At 46.0% G+C, this 15749-nt stretch overlaps 1 protein-coding gene across 10 annotated transcripts in view; it reads right to left on the bottom strand.

Moving 5' to 3' along the window:
• Positions 1 to 15749, bottom strand: part of ENOX2 (ecto-NOX disulfide-thiol exchanger 2) — a 203984-nt gene that overhangs the window by 166938 nt on the left and 21297 nt on the right. For 4 of the 10 annotated variants that reach the window (XR_003095403.1, XR_003095405.1, XR_003095404.1 and 1 more), the window contains exon 1: positions 9853 to 10048. The exons of 3 other annotated variants lie outside the window; for them this stretch is intronic. Coding sequence is in view for 4 of the 7 variants with exons in the window: in XM_025210804.1 (XP_025066589.1) it covers positions 9853 to 9874 (22 nt within the window). In the remaining 3 variants the exon portion in view is untranslated. Of the gene's footprint in view, positions 1 to 9852; positions 10056 to 15749 lie in introns of those variants that run through there. 3 more of the 10 variants (XM_025210801.1, XM_025210802.1, XM_025210805.1) reach the window with 2 other exon arrangements.

The following is a 15749-nucleotide window of genomic DNA, read 5'->3' as shown; positions in this document are numbered from 1 at the left end:
CTGGAGGAGGGGGGAGGGGACCATGGGGGGCTCCCTGCCAGGCCCCAGCCCCTGCCCACTCCTCCCCGCCCCATGACTCCCCGCCTGGCCCCAGCTCCCGGCCCTTTAAAAAAAAAGCCCCTACTCACCAACTGCTGCCCAGTGGGGGGCTGATCCCTGCTGCCCACCACTGCCCCATGCTGCATGGGGGGCTCTGCCATGAGCCCCCCAACCCCTGCCCACTCTCCCAGCCCCCACAAGGCTGCCTCGCCTACCCCAGTTCTGACCCTTTAAGGAAAAAAAAAACCCAAACTCACCAGCTCCTGCAGCGGCCTTGGGGCTTCTGGGGGCTCATGCAGGGCCCCCATTCAGCATGGGGCAGTGGGGATCGCCCCCCACCAGGCAGGAACTACAGTATTAGCTTCCCCTCAGCACTACTGCTGCTGTTCTACTACTACAAATCAGTAACACTTTTCAAAACTGAAAAAGCTGATTAGGAGCCAATGAAGCTAAAAGCTGTCCATAATGCACCCCACCTTGAGCTAAGCTGAATGGCACACATGAATGGAATGATTCTTATCATAATTTATTAATGAATTAATCCTTTGCTACCTGTGTGGGAAGAGGAAGCTGTTGGCAAAAGACAGTGGAAAGCAGAATTATCTGTACTTCTGGGAATTTAGGCAATACAAGCTTTTGTGTGTGCTAATGTTTTAGAAAGTACCAGCACAAGATAAAAATGTTTTGATCTAGCTGTCATGAAAATCAGCTACCTATAATTATGATTAAGTTGATCAATCATAAATCTAGTACTTTATTCTATCAGTTTTCATCAAATCCTTAGCGTTTCAGATGATGTACTTATATGCACAGTGTAAAGCTAGTTTTCTAGGGGTGCACTGATAAAGATTTTTTGGGTCAATTCCGATGGCCAATTATTAATAAGACATATCACCCAATACTGATCCGACTGCCAATATGCAGCCCAGCAGCTTGGAGAGCAGTGCCTGGCTGGCAAGTCTTTTGCAGGGGGAAAGGGCAGGGGAAGGGCATGGGTGTGAGGGAGCAGATCGAAGCCCCTGCGATGAGGGAGGGAGTGGAGCTGGGACAGGTGCACACACTGCCTAGCTAGGGCAGGGTGAAGCGCTGGACAGAGCTGTGAGCTGCTTGTCCAGGGGACACAAGAGGGGGGGACCGTTCCCGCCACTGCCCACACCCCTGGGGGAGGCATGGCGGGTATGTGCCCCCTGGATCTGTGCACAGGGCAAGGGCAGGCTGCCACTGTGGACAGCACTGGGTTTTTCCCTGCGAGGGGGGTGGGGCCTCCCCACCCCCTCCCCCGATAAAGTCCGGCACCACCCCTGGCCCCAGCCCACAGCAGCAGCTCGCCCCGCGCACAAATCCAGGGGACTTATGCCCCCCACACTTCCCCTGGGGGGGTGGGCAGCAGCAGGAGTCACCCCCTCTCCCCATGCCCCCCACACAAGCCACTTACGGCTCCGTCCGGTGCCCTGACCTGTCCCAGCTGGGCAGCACCTGCCCCAGCCCCACAGGGTCTCAATCTGCCCGCCTCCCCATGCCCCTTCCCTCCCCTGCCCCTTCCTCCCCAACAGATTTACCAGCCAGACACTGCTCTCCCAGCTGCCAGGCTGGCCACATGCATGCTGCAGCTGTGCACATGCACACAGCATTTATCAGTGACGTTATCGGCCACATCAGCCAAAAAAAGCCAATTGCCGACAATGGCAGTTTTCCATTTATCAGTGCCGATACGATATGGACCGATGTATCAGTACAACACTATAGTTTTCATTAATTGCCTCTTGAAAAATCAAAAACAAACCAAAAAGTCTGGAAAGAAATATCAGCTCTCTCAAGATGTAGCAGGAACTGAACTAATATAGCTGATGTTAACATAGAGTGTAATAGTAGTGAAATGTAACCATGTTAGTTTTGTCCTATAAGTAACTTGAAAACTAAATTTTTGTATTCTTTTGCTTGACATAACTGAATGAACTCTGTATGCCCTTTCTGAATGAGTGGATGTGAAAGAGTGAATGGTGAGAGAATGGAGTAGAGACGGGAGAAGAAGATTTAACTGTTTATGTAAGCAACAAGGCGCCAAATGTAAGTTATCAGTCAGTAAACTAATTAATGGATGGCTGAAGAATCCCTTTGAGGCCTAAGACACAACAGGAGATAACTAGGAGGAAAGAGGCACACATCCTGCCAGACGGGCAGCAAGAATACTCCAAGGCTGAAATACCAACTTTAACAACCAAACTGATCTCGGGCTGAGGTAAGCTGAAGATGAATGAAGAACAACCGCAAAAACAGAAGCTGGGTATGGAAACACCCCAAAGTGCTGAGACAAAGGATGCCAATCCCTATAAAAGAAGACTTCAAAAATACCAAGTTGAGTGAGTCTCTCTCTCTCAACTGCTGTTTCGTCAGAGCGCAGACACATCTGTTTCACCCTGCTCCAAGCTATTATCTACAGGATCTTTCTCTCATAATAACCACCCTACCTACTATCTGCATCTTCTCTCAGTAAGGTCTGGGCCAGCCACACAGTGCTATTGTTGAACAACTGCTGCTGGTAACTATAATGTCTGAATGGAATGGTTGTTTTGTGCTTGTATGTGCCTGTGTATAAGTTTTGTGCATGATGATTTGTGTTTGTCTATATGAGTGGTGTGTCCGAATCTCTAATTTATGTAATCAATAAACGCTGCATTTTGCCTTATCCCCCTTTATAAGGTCTTGCTCATGATTTGAGCAATTGGCAATTTTAAGTAACAAAGAGAAATGACACAATGAAGCATCTTTGCAGGAGAAAAAATGGTTTGTTTGCTTTGGCGTTTTATTTTGCTATAAACAATATCTGATCTAAAGAATTGCTTGACATTGGGACTGTGAAAAGTGATGCCTATAAGAGGGAGAAACCCACTCCGAACATTAAGTCTCATCAAGTGTTCATCCACTTTTAACCATAGAAACAGCTTGCCAAGGGTTAAGATGAATTCTCCATGAATCAATCAATCAATCTTAAATTAAAATGGAAGTATTTCTAAAATGAAATATACTCTAGATCAAACACAAGTTGGGCTTGATACAGGACAGTGAAATCAACAGCCTGTCTCATGCAAGAAGCAGAATGGGATTGATTTAAATCAAACTGATTTAAATCATGATTTAAATCACTAGTCAGAAAGCCACGACTTCATCATTTTCTACAAAAAGTGCATTCTTGTTGTTTGATATCCTTTACTCATTTAACTTCTTGAAATTTTGCACTTTTAAAGAAAGATGAGGGCTTGACTCCATGTACACAAACTTTCAGAGAGACAAGAGGGCTGACTGGTAGGTAATCAGGTCTGTTCTCTCTCATCTCCATATACTGTTGTTAACAAGGATACTATCTCTGGAAACACAAATCCACAGTTTGAGAACTGAAACAAAGCATCACAGAGATACTTAATGGAATCTTCTAGACTGAGCACTGAGTCCCATTGGGTAGAGTAGCTGTCTTTAATCTTTACTGTTCTATAGAGGAGCCTCTGGGAATCCCACAAGATTTGTCACCTAATATGGCCTATTGTGATCTATTTATAAATTTTTTCTAAAAAGATTACATTAATATATTGTCTCAAATAGTATATAATTAGAAGTTATAATCTCTATTCCATGATATCTTTGAGCTTTAACATAACTTGAATTAAAACTATCTTTATACAGGTGGGGGGGGGGGTAAAGCAGCTTAACAAAAAATGAAAAAAAAATATATGTTTAAATCAAAAAAATCATTTTTTTTTTATTTTTTGAAAAGGATTGTTGATTTTTTTCCACCCTGGCAAGAAGTCAAACAGACTAGAACAGGGTAGGCAAAATAAGGCCCATGGGTAGGACTCAGCCCAAGGGATTCTATCCAGCCCACGGCAGGTCCCTCAGCCCTGCCTAGCCCAGGTGCAGGGGACAGCACAGGCCATGGTATGTTCACCCAGTCTTGCTACCCCCCAGGCACACACCAGAGTGGAGGCAGTGCAGCAGCCAGACTCTCTTTTTGGAAGCCCCCGCAATGGTAGTTCTTAATGGCTGATGCCACTAGCATCTCCACCACCACCAGACCTGGCCTCGCTGCCCGGGCACCCAGGCCTGTCCACCCCACACCCTCTGATGGGGTGCCAGATGAAGTGGGCAACCAGGCAGGCAGGATCTCCTTGGAGGCCAACCAGGACCCCCACAGGCAGGGTGTGCTCAGGCAGGCAGATGGGATGGGGCTGTAGGTAAGCAGGAACCAGGGCAAGGGCTGGGGCCAGGATTACAGGGTGGTGACAGCACAAGGCCGGGGCCTGGGGCAGAACCACAATCCACTTTCTATACAGCCCTGCAATGGGCACTGGTTCCATGGGCAGGGAGTAGATTTCAGCTCTGCTCCAGCCCTAGCCACATGCTATCACTGTCCCACTATCCAGGCCCCACCCCAGCTCTGCCTGCCCATCCTGCTTCCAGATGCCGCCCGCCGACGACCCCAATCCATCCCATCCACCTGGCCAAGCTCACCCTGTCCATGGGGGTCCTGGCTGGTCTAGATGGAGACCATGTCCACCTGCACCATCCAGCATCCTCAGCAGTGGGTATGGGGCAGAAAGGCTGAGGCCAGATAGAATCAATTAACCCCCTCTTCTGCTATACTAGGTCAGGTCAGCACAACCCCCCACAGCCCACAATAGCTCCCCAAAATTTCTAAAGTGGCCTTCCCTCCAAAATAATTGCCCACCCCTGGACTAGAGGTACATAACAATCCTTTCTAACCTCAAGAATCCAAGAATCAAACCAACTTCATTTCAGAATTTTTTGTCCTCAAATAAAATACTAAAATATGTCACTGTTCTTCAGCAGTGGGAGTCTCAAATAGCTTTTCATCACTCAGATGCAATGAGAGATTTGAAACCACATGGAAAGAAATCAAGCTTCAAAGAGGATTTTCCTTTACAAACACTTTAATTTTTAAGCCTTTTAGTGAAAATTAATGAGACTCAGTTGACCTGTGATTTTGATTGTGGACTATAATTATGATTAAAATTATATTTTATTACATTCATATCAGTGTATTAATAACCATATCTTTCAGACTGCACATAAAATTAGGTTACCACAAATATGAATACTGTTAATACTGCTGCAGAATCCATGGCCCTTAGGGCTCCACAGGACAGTGATGAGCAGGGATCCTGGTTTTCCCTGACAAAAAAAAAAAAAAAAAAATCGCAAATTCTCTAATAAAAACCCCATAAACTGTTATTAAAATTAAAGCCCCCTCACATTTCCCCCAACCCTGCTGGTGCCCCCACTCCCCCCAAAAAAAATGATTAGGGGCCTAGGAGACGAGACTTAGGAGGAAAAGCTGCGAGAACTAGAGTTATTTAATCTGAAGAGAAGACTAAAGGGGAACTTAATAATAGCCTCCAAATACCTGAAGGGCAATTAAAGAGAGGATGGAAACGGGCTTTGTTCTGTGACCATAGGGGACAGGATTAGGAGCAATGACCTCAAACTGCAGCAGGAAAAAAAATCAGGTTGGAGACTAGGAGGAACTTTCTGACTATAAGGGCAGAATTGTGGAATCTCCATCCTTGGAAGTTTTCAAGAGCAGGTTAGGCAGCCACTTGGCTGGGATAGTTTAATCAGGGATGATCCTGCATTAAGCAGTGGGTTGGGTTGGATTGGATAATCTCATGAGGTTCCCTGCAGTCCTACTTTCATATGATCCTCTGACAGCCTGGAATCAAAGGTTCAAATGGAGTGACTATGGAGAAAAACCTCCCAACAGTCTTCACAAAGCAGACTTGATGAACTGACAGTACTTACAGATGTCTCTAATAAGTTAATCAGTGAGACAGCCTAGAACCAATAGCTCTTGACAAATATAAAGAAGCTTTTTCCTGAGAAAAGAAAATCAGAGGAGGGAAGGGGGGGGAAGCAGAGGAGGGGTAGGAGACAGCAAGAGAGAAGGGCCAACCAGCCCCAGATGACCAAAGTCCTGTAGGAGGGCAGGGAGAGAACAGCTAGTAGCATACAGAGCAGTTTTCCCCCTGGCCCATTAGCACTGAAAACAGAGTTCTAATTCCACTAGCTGAATTTTCTGCCCCAGAGCTTCCAGGTAAGGTTTTTCCTCAGGAGAATCCAAAACACATTTAACAGATGTTAAGCACTTGTTTTTTCCAATATGGAGTAAATCTACCATAATAGTTCATTGGATTTTTGTTCAATGTTCATTTTTTAATCTGTATTCAGCAGAACCTGGAGAGAATGTCTAGGGCATGAGATCATCAGAGCTCTTCTATGAAGGTATATGGGAAGGAGAGCTGGTGGGAGGAGGAGTCCACTAATAGCAGCTGCACTGCATTGATGGCCATTAATCTGAGTACTTCTTTCCCCTCACACTGTCCTTAACACAGAAGCAGGCAAAATACAGCCTGCAGGCCAGATCCGGCCCACCAGGCCATTCTATCCAGCCCAGGGCAAGGGCCCTAAAAAATTTAGAAAATTAATTATTATCTGCCTCTGGCTGCCTGTCAAAGATGACAAGGCACCGGTGGCAGCAGGACCCAGAGGGAGCCAGTGGCAGGACCTAGGGGCGACAGGACCCAGCAGCCACAGCAGCAAGGCCCACCTGGCCCTGCCCCACCCCCAGCCCCCAACCCTGGGGCTGTTCCCGCCTCCCTCCGCCTGAGAGAGAAACTCAGCTAAGAATGGGGGGGGGGGAAGAGAGGCAGGGGAGGACCACAAGTGATTGCCCTAGTCCTCGTGGCCAGACCATGCCAACTCCTGCTGAGTCCTGCGGTACAGCGATACAGCTGGGAACCACATGGTGCCAGAGTAGCTAGCAAGCAAGCAGGGGGTGGGGAGAAGCAGCAGCAGCAGGCAGCGAAGTAGGGAAATGGCAGCGGCAGGCAGGGGTGGCAAATGGCAGCGAGCGGGCAGGTGGGCAGAAGCATAGCGACACCTGGGCAGGAGCATGGGGCAGGGCAGGGCAGGGCAGGGCCCTGGGGCCAGGGCCAGCAGGATCCCAGGGCAGGGCAACAGGAGCATGGAACCCGGGCTGGAAGGGGCTCTATGGAGCTGGGCTGGCTCCCACCTCTCCCTGCTGGCACAGCGCAGCCCAGCCTGGCTCCATAAAGCCCCTGCCAGCCCAGGCCCACACTCCTGCAGCCCCACCCTGGGCCCCTGCCAGCCATAACCACAAGGCACTGATGCAGGTCCCATGCTCCCGCCCAGCTGTCACTGCACTCCCAGCTGCCCGCTTGCTGGCATTCGCCCTCCCCACCCCCTCCCCTGCCACCACCAGTTCCCTGCTTTCCTGCCCATCACTGCCGCTTCTGCCCACCCCCTGCCTACCCGCCGACTGCTCAGGTGCCACATGGTTTCCGGTTGCAGTCAGAGCGCAGGACTCAGCAGGAGCCAACCCAGCCCCTGTGATTCTCAGCTGGCTTCATGCACTGCCAGCTGGGCCAGGCGGGCTCCTACTATGTCCTGCGGTCTCAGCCATGCAGCTGGGATGTGGTGCTGGAGCGGCAAGCTGGTGGGGTGTGGGGGAAGAATGGTGGCAGTGGGTGGGAGGGTAGGGAAGCAACAGAAGAAGGGCAGCGGTGGCAGACAGAGGGGAAATGGTGGCGAGCAGGAGCACGGGGCCTGTGCCAGTGCCCCAGGGCCAGAAGCAGCAGGAGTGCAGAGCCTGGGCTTGGAGAAGCGCTGGCAGGAGCTCTACCTGCTGCGGTGGGGGCTGTAGGCAATGAGGGATGGGGGCAGGGGGGGTGTGGGTGTGTGTGTGTGCGTGTGTGGTGTGTGTGTGTGTGTGTGTGTGTGTGTGTGTGTGTGTGTGTGTGTGTGTGTGCGCGCGCGCGCGCGCTATGAACCGACTGCCCAGAGGAGTTTTCCATCTATTTTCCACATGAACTTTCATTTCTACCTCGGAGAACTTTTACAATCTTTTCTCTGATGCCTGATGAAGGGTATTTGTGCCCAAAAGCTTGCAATTAAAGAAAATCCTCTTGTAAAAATCTTGTTGGTTGAATAAAATATATCGTCTCTACTATGAGTCCTGAGTGCTTTTTCCTCTAGACCAATACGGCTACAACCTGGATATCTTTTACTACAATTTGTACCTTTTGTTTACTTTTCTGTTCATTTCTGTTATCCCACTATAGACAGTACAACTTCAACCATCATGACCAGAAAAAAAATCAACAGCTTTTTATTTAGAGATGGATTTTTGCATTAGAATGAATCCTTAATGCACTGAAACCTCAGGCAAGCAGATGTATTTAGGGTTCATCTATACTAGAATGGGATAACTATATCCATAAACACTTGTAGTGAAGACCTGGTTTACACTGGCATGAGTTTATTGCCAACACAAGCCTCTACGGTACAGCTTTTACCAGGATAGCTATATTGGGTTTGGGTGTGAGTTTTTGCACACTCATAATGCACATTTAAGCTCACAAAGCTTTTAAGTGTGTATCAGGCATTATTAAAACCAGGCAACAAAGACAGAAAAACAGGATGGAAGGCTGCCCTATAAATTTTAAATCATCTGAGTACTTAGATACTGTACACAAACTTACTGTTGCTTTAAACATACACAGTTCAATTCAGCTGCTGCTAGATGAGACAGCCGATGTACTACATGCTCTGTAAAAGCAACCTTGGAATACTATCATTCATATCCCTGTCCATCTTCAGCTCCCAAATATTCAATTAGCGGGTAGACAAAAAAAAGTATATACACTTGAGTCCCAATACTTTCTGACTGTCATTCCATGAAAACCAGAAATGAGTCTAAACCCACACTAACTCTACAACTTAATTTATGTAAAACAAAGTCAAAAACAAAATATCCTGCAAATGTCACAAAGTTCACATCAAAGCATTACTTATTTGGTAAGGTCAGAGGAAGTAAAGGGAAAACAAAAAAACAAATAAAAAGCCTACAACATCAAACCTGTCCAACTTGCCCAGAAGAAAAACATAAATATTTTTCACTTTTTGCCAAAATTAACCAATCCTTACCTTCAATAATCACCAGCCTGAATTATAAGGTTTCTAGGTCCTTTTATCCAGGCCTACTATTTGTTTCTAAAAATGTAACACTGCAGTTTAGAAAACTCAAGGAAACCTTAAATAGTTATGGTATCACACCCAAATGATATTTTGCTGGTATTTTTAATTGGTTTCTCTTAAATCCTCATATGACAAAACTTGATGCCACAAGACATTGTGCTCCTCTGTAACCATTTTGCTGATGGTTTGTGTTCCTTTTTCTATAGCCACTGGTAGAAATAAAAAAATAAGTGACAGTGATATTTATCTGCTAAAATGCCATTCATTTAAAAATCCAACAGATAAGACCATGCTTTGGAGTTGTTATTGTGAATTTACTTCAGCTCCCCATTCTGACATATCCTCCAAATCTATAGCAATAGATTAGAAAATGCAGAATGAAAAATGAAAAGGGAAAGGGAGAACAGAAAAAAATGCCAAAGACTTGAAAACTGCTTTTTTATACAAAGCATTGTGTCTGCTGAGCAAGCTCCCCAGGATAAAACCTAATAGCAGTTACAGACTTCACATTTGCTCAGTTTAAGACAGGAATGCAAGAGAAAAGTATGTGTAATTAGGACACCGAGATTAGCATTTCAACAGCAAAATACACAGATTTTATACAATAATCTACTACAAACACTATAGATAGTGGCAGTCATTTTACCAAGGCAATATATAACTCTGTCTAGCTTCTAACACTGCTCTTCTGGAGAATATCATAAGGAAATAAAAAATAGATAATTAGACCAAAAGTGCATACTGTACCTGCATATTGTACCAAAAACATTGCAAGATACTGCTGACAATACTCTTCAAAAGATCCCAGTCAATTATTCTGCCACTCCCTAATCCACCATAAAAGAAAAAAAGATCACAACTGTTCAGCTCAGGATTCTTTTGTTTGGCTCTATGCAAGCAACGGAGCTTCAGGACCAGAGCAAAGCAGAGGAGGATCCTAATGCTAATACAACTACCACTAGACTTGCACAAAAGCAGACAGTGAAAAACCCAGGAATCTTGGGTGAGGGATGAAATTGGCTTTTATGAATTGCTGCGTTGCTGCATGTGTCACCATCAGTCTCCAATGACAGACACTTATAGGCAGACTCTGGGATGTGGGGGAAGAAGGCTGAGGAGCAGGTGGAGAAGCAATTAGCAGCATGTTCATCTGTGAATTCATACGGGATTTCATACTTCAGTGCCTTCAGAAAAAGCATGCAACCGCATAAATCCAAACTTCACAATTTGCATGCCTCACAAGCCATCACCTTAGCACATAGAGAGGAGCCATATAGTTGCAATGCCTGGACACAATTACAGGTAGCAAAGGACACCTCTCCTTTGTTCTGAAAATTCAGTCAAAAGGAACACTCTGCATTTCCCCAAAAGTAATAATTTCTAAAAGCCTCTAACAGAAACATTGAAAAAAATAACGGCAAAAAGGAAGGGGCAGAAATTAATCTTCATATCAAAAGATTTGAATAAAGAGAAAAGTAATAAAAAGAGAACAAGTGACTTAAGGAAATTCAACTACCTAATATGACAGTATGACTACATATATGTAAAATGATGGCAAAGCTTCACAATTCTTAGTATAGCTATAAACAAATACGAATTTTAAAAGAAATTTAGTTTGGTTAAGTGTGACACATTCACCCTCAATGCAAACACTTAAAACAAGAAAATGCCAAGTTTTGGGACACTGTTTAACTGTAATTTAACGTCCACATAATGTGGGATATCCGGTGCAAAGAAGCTCCACAAGACTTTTCCAATTCCTATGCCTAAAAATGGAAACAGGAGCTGAAGACAACAAAAAAAAAACTACTCATCTATAAATCTCCATAGTCTTAGGGGCTTATAAAGGAGTTGAGAGATGGCGCCAGAAATGGTAGCAAAACTCTATAAACCAGCACTTCTCAACCTGTGGTGCGCAAACCCCTAGGAAGTCCATGAAAGGTGGCTGTAAAGATGGTGGCCCTGCATGAAGGGGAAGCATTGCCAGTGCTACTACTGCTGCTCCTCCTCCCCCCGTGGTCAGAGGCCATCCAAGCACCAGCAGCAAGCAGTCCAGTGCCAGCTGGCAGAGCGCAGCCATCTTATCCTGACACCCCTGCTGCTTCACATGGGACCAGGCAACTCTGAAGCCCTGCAGCCCCTCCACTTGCCCAGTAATATCAATCTACAAACTGGAATGGGGGGTAGGAGGCAAGTGTACACATGCACACAAGAATAAAAGCAAAATAAGGAAACAGATTAGATATTGAAGATCTAGGACTGAAACTGACACCTATCCTACCAAAGTTTCATGTGCCAAGAAGCAAGCTCAACCATCACATTAGAACTAATGACAAAATGATGAGTTCACAACATTGTATTATTGCTATTATTGTTGTTGATATTACTTTTATTTTTAAGACAACGGTTTGAAAAACATAGAAAAACTATACTGGAGGGGACTGCAGGAGGTCACTTAGTCCAACCCCCTTCTCAAGCCAGAATCATCCCTATCCAGAACATCCCATGCAAGTGCTTGTCTAACCTAGTCCTAACACTGAACAATAACCCTGTCATACAACTACAGGGCACACTGCCCAAAACACAAAGAAGTCAGCGTTAACCAAAGTGCCAAAGCAACACATACAGTTCTGGGTGACTTACAGCAAACATACTCCAGTTAAAAAGAAAAGAAAAAAACCATACAATATATTGTGCTGTATAAACATAGGACAAATATTCCATATAGTGGCACTGGTATTTGTATATAGCCTTATAGCTGCACATTACATAATGTATAAAATTTTAAAAAGTAGAACTTTTTTCTAAAAAGAACTGCAGGTGATACATTAAAGAGCTACTTTTTGCTTTGGAGATGTCATCTGAGCATCATTAATGGTGACATGAAATACACTTACACTGCATATTTAGCTGTATGAATGTTTAGGCATTCAGGCATGGATCTTCAAAAACATTTCAAGTCCTCCAGGGACATGTATGAAGGTGACAGGAGCCACCTGTCCCTGCAATCCCTCCCACTTAGCTCAGTGGTTCCCAGCCTTGGGATAGCAACCCCATTTGAGGTCACAACGATAAAATATGGGGTTGCAAAGACAGTGACTGCAGGCAGCAGCCAGGGCTTGAGCGCTGCTGGGGTGGGGGGAGGGACAGGGGGCTGTGGGCCCTGGCCCAGGTCCTGTAGCCCTGACAGCTGGGGGCCCCCTCAGGCAGGACGGGGGTGGGAATGGGGGATACAGGGCCCCAGTGAATGGCACCAGCAGGGCTGGGGAGGTGGGGAGGTATGGGGCTGTGGGTGTGGATTAAGGGACACTGGTAGGGCCAGGGGGCTGTGGGTGGGGAGTGAAGGGCCCCAGCAGTGCCAGGAAGCTGTGGGTCAGAAGTGAGGGGTACCAGCAGAGCCCAGGAGGCTGTGGATCAGACATGAGGGGCACTGGCAAGGGGGCTGGGGGCTGCGGGTAGGGAGTTAGAGGCCATGCTGAGGAAATGGGGTCATAAATGGGGTCATGCTAAGGAAAAGGTTGGGAAGCACTGACTTACCCTACAAGCATAGCAGGATCAGGAGAATAAGTCAGGATGAAAAATATGTCCCCACATCCCCCACCTGCCCATGGCAGAGTGCACTGCTTGGAGTGCAGGGGCCAGTGGTGGAAAGTGGCTTCGGGAGAACAGTGAAGCAGGAGCAGAAGTCCCCAGAAGAGCCGCCATGGGTGCTGCTTATCTGCAGAACACTGGGGTGGACATGGGGTGCCAGACCAGGTAGGAGCTAGCATTTACCTCCTCACATAGAGGCCAAGCACTGCAATACCTTAAAAGGATCTCACGGCACTCCAGTTGAGAATCACTGCCCTAAAACCTTCCTGATAACACCAGTACCTGGACCATCCTTTTATCTTTATTATCTTATCCCATCTTCACAGGATAGAAAAAATACAACCAAGGATCACCTGACCACCTCATTCTTTAACAGTCTTCCCCACCTAACATAGTTACCTTTTATCCTTGCCAGCAGTACCTGTCTGTATTACCTGTTCCCACACAAATAATTATTAACAGACTCTCCCCTGCTCTCATCAGAATCCTCTTTAGCCTCAAGTCAGTCCTGCCAACCAGGAGTGAAGATACAGAACACCTAACTTTTTCCGTCATGCTGTGTGACTGGTCTGCTTATTTTCCTTAGGAGCGAACCCCTAATACAGATCTGTATGCCTCTGCGGGGACGGGATCAAACCTGCATTGGGCGGGACTTCACTTGTGGCACAACTGCTAAAAAGGTTGGCCACCACTGCTGTTCAAGAAGGGCCTCACTGGGAGAGGTACACAGTCATGGGAAGAATTTTAACAAGATAGCGGATGGATTGAGGTAGATATCTGACACCATCTTTGGAAGGAACACAAGATGCCTCCCTAGCAAGACCTTATCTTTGAAAATATTTGGCATAAAATGAATCCGTCACTTGAGACTGAAGTTCACTCATATTTTGAACTGAATCACTGATGTTAAAACAGTGACTTTAAATTAAGAAACCTAAACAAAGTGGCTCAATAGGAGTATTCAGAAGCTTAGCCAGAACCACATTAACATCCACAACACATGGGGCTTTTTAATTGTAAAATTAAATATAGGTCCCTAATCCCCTGTTGATGGGAACAGAAAAAAAACTAGGAAACTTTCAGGCAGTTAGAGGAACGGGTGAAACAGTATGGGATGTGATCAGTTATATAAACCTGCTATTCTGGGAGGTGGTAGGAGTACAAGAGGGAAGACAGTATTTTTTTCCCCTTCTTTTAAGTTTGATTAGCTTTTAAAAAGCCTTGATGAATCAATGATAGTAAAATATCTGTTAAATGCTTCATCACTTTTAACAAAAATTTAAAGATACAATAGACATAAAGGAATTGCATTAATTAGAATGTTTTAACTCCCCCTGTCCTTTTCCTTTCTATATAATTTCTTTCAGCCAATCCATTCCTAGCATCTGATGAAGTAGGTTTTTGCCTACAAAAGTTCATGCTTCTCTGAACTAGTTAAGTTTTGAAGGTACCATCCTGCCCTACCTTCCATCTAACACCAAAATAACACTACCTCAACCTGAACATCAGAAACGAAGTGCCAAGAGAGTTGCATCTGCACTGGATGTTTCACTGGCAGGGCTACATCAGCTATGAAGTATGATCTTTCCACACACCTATCCAACATAGCCATGCAGCCAGGCTTAGTGGGGAGATCAAAACAATAGCAGAACAACTGAATCCTAAAATACCTCTGAAATGTCAGACACTAACATTGGAATTGCTGAGAAGAAAAAAAAATCATTCCATTTCTAACCTAGTCTCTCCCGTTCTCTTTTTCCTCCCTCTCCCCACGTATCTGTTGAACAATTTCTGTCTAAAGACAGAACTCTCTTATCAATTTTGGAATAAACTGATTTCTATTATACCACTGCATAACTAACAAAACAAGCTGGGAATAGAGAATAAGCTACCTTATTCCAACAGAGAGAAATACTAGGGGACAGTATAATATGCCAAGCAGATGTCAGCTAAGGATTCAGGAAAGTTCAGAGACTAATACATACCTGTGGTGACTGCCTCGTTAGGTTACATCCTGCCTACAGCATTCAGTATCAGTTATCCATCCTTTCTCCCTCCCCAAAGAATAACAATACATTTTCATCATGGTTGAGCCAGGTAATCTTGTTGCATTTTTGTCTCCCTCCCCTGAAGAGTTCTGGTCTAAGAAAGAGGCTTTCAAACAACATATTTTCCTCTCAAGGAATTTTTATGTGAAACAATGGGGAGAAGTGGAAATTCCCTAAATGAGCCGCTTTGGAATTCCAGTACTCTAGTTGTCTCCACTCTAGGTTTGTTGAATGGGTGAAAGTGTGACAAGATTTCTTTAGTGAGATCACTATGGTAAAAGTAGGCCCAAGTACCTTAACACAAAGCCCAAGAACCAAAACTATGCATCAATGTTAAGTTGCAGCTTGTAACAACAGCTTAAAACCTCACAACCTTAAAGCACTTCATTACAACAAGCGTGCCACCGAAAATCTAGAAAATAAAGCAGTTTTTGTATACAATAGCGGTGCACCAATAGAGATTCTTTGGGCCGATACCAACGGCCGATATTTAATGAGCCATATTGGCTGATACCAATCCAATTGCAGATAGGCAGCCCGGCAGCTTAGAAAGCCGTGGCTGGTACGTCTGTTGTGGGGGCAGGAGGGAGGGAAGGGTCATGGGGGGGGCAGATCGAGGCCCCCGTAGTGAGGGAGGCAGTGGGGCTGGGGCAAGGGCTGCATGGGCAGGGCAGGGCACAAGACAGAGCCATGGCCTGTCCGGGGAGTGGGAGGCGGGGGGCAGCTCCCACTGTTACACGCACCCCAGGAGGCCATGGAGACCATGTGCCCCCCGGTTCTGTGCACAGGGCACGGGCAGGCTGCCCCTGTGGGCTGGGGCTGGAGCTGCGCCAAGCTCTTCCTGGAGGGGCCGGGGTTGCACTTGGGGTGAGTGGTGGTGGCACTGGGAGGGAGGTTGGGAGGGGTGGGCCTGCAGTCACCCCAAAATTCACCATAGCCCCTGCTCCCAGCCAAACACAGCCCCAACCCAGCCTCCCTGCCAGGAAAAGCTCAGCACAGCCCCAT

The sequence above is a fragment of the Alligator sinensis genome, unplaced genomic scaffold, assembly GCF_000455745.1.
Source record: "Alligator sinensis unplaced genomic scaffold, ASM45574v1 scaffold1023_1, whole genome shotgun sequence".
NCBI lineage: Eukaryota > Metazoa > Chordata > Crocodylia > Alligatoridae > Alligator > Alligator sinensis.
The sequence above is the reverse complement of the archived record's forward strand: the minus strand, read 5'-3'. Positions and strand labels throughout refer to the sequence as shown.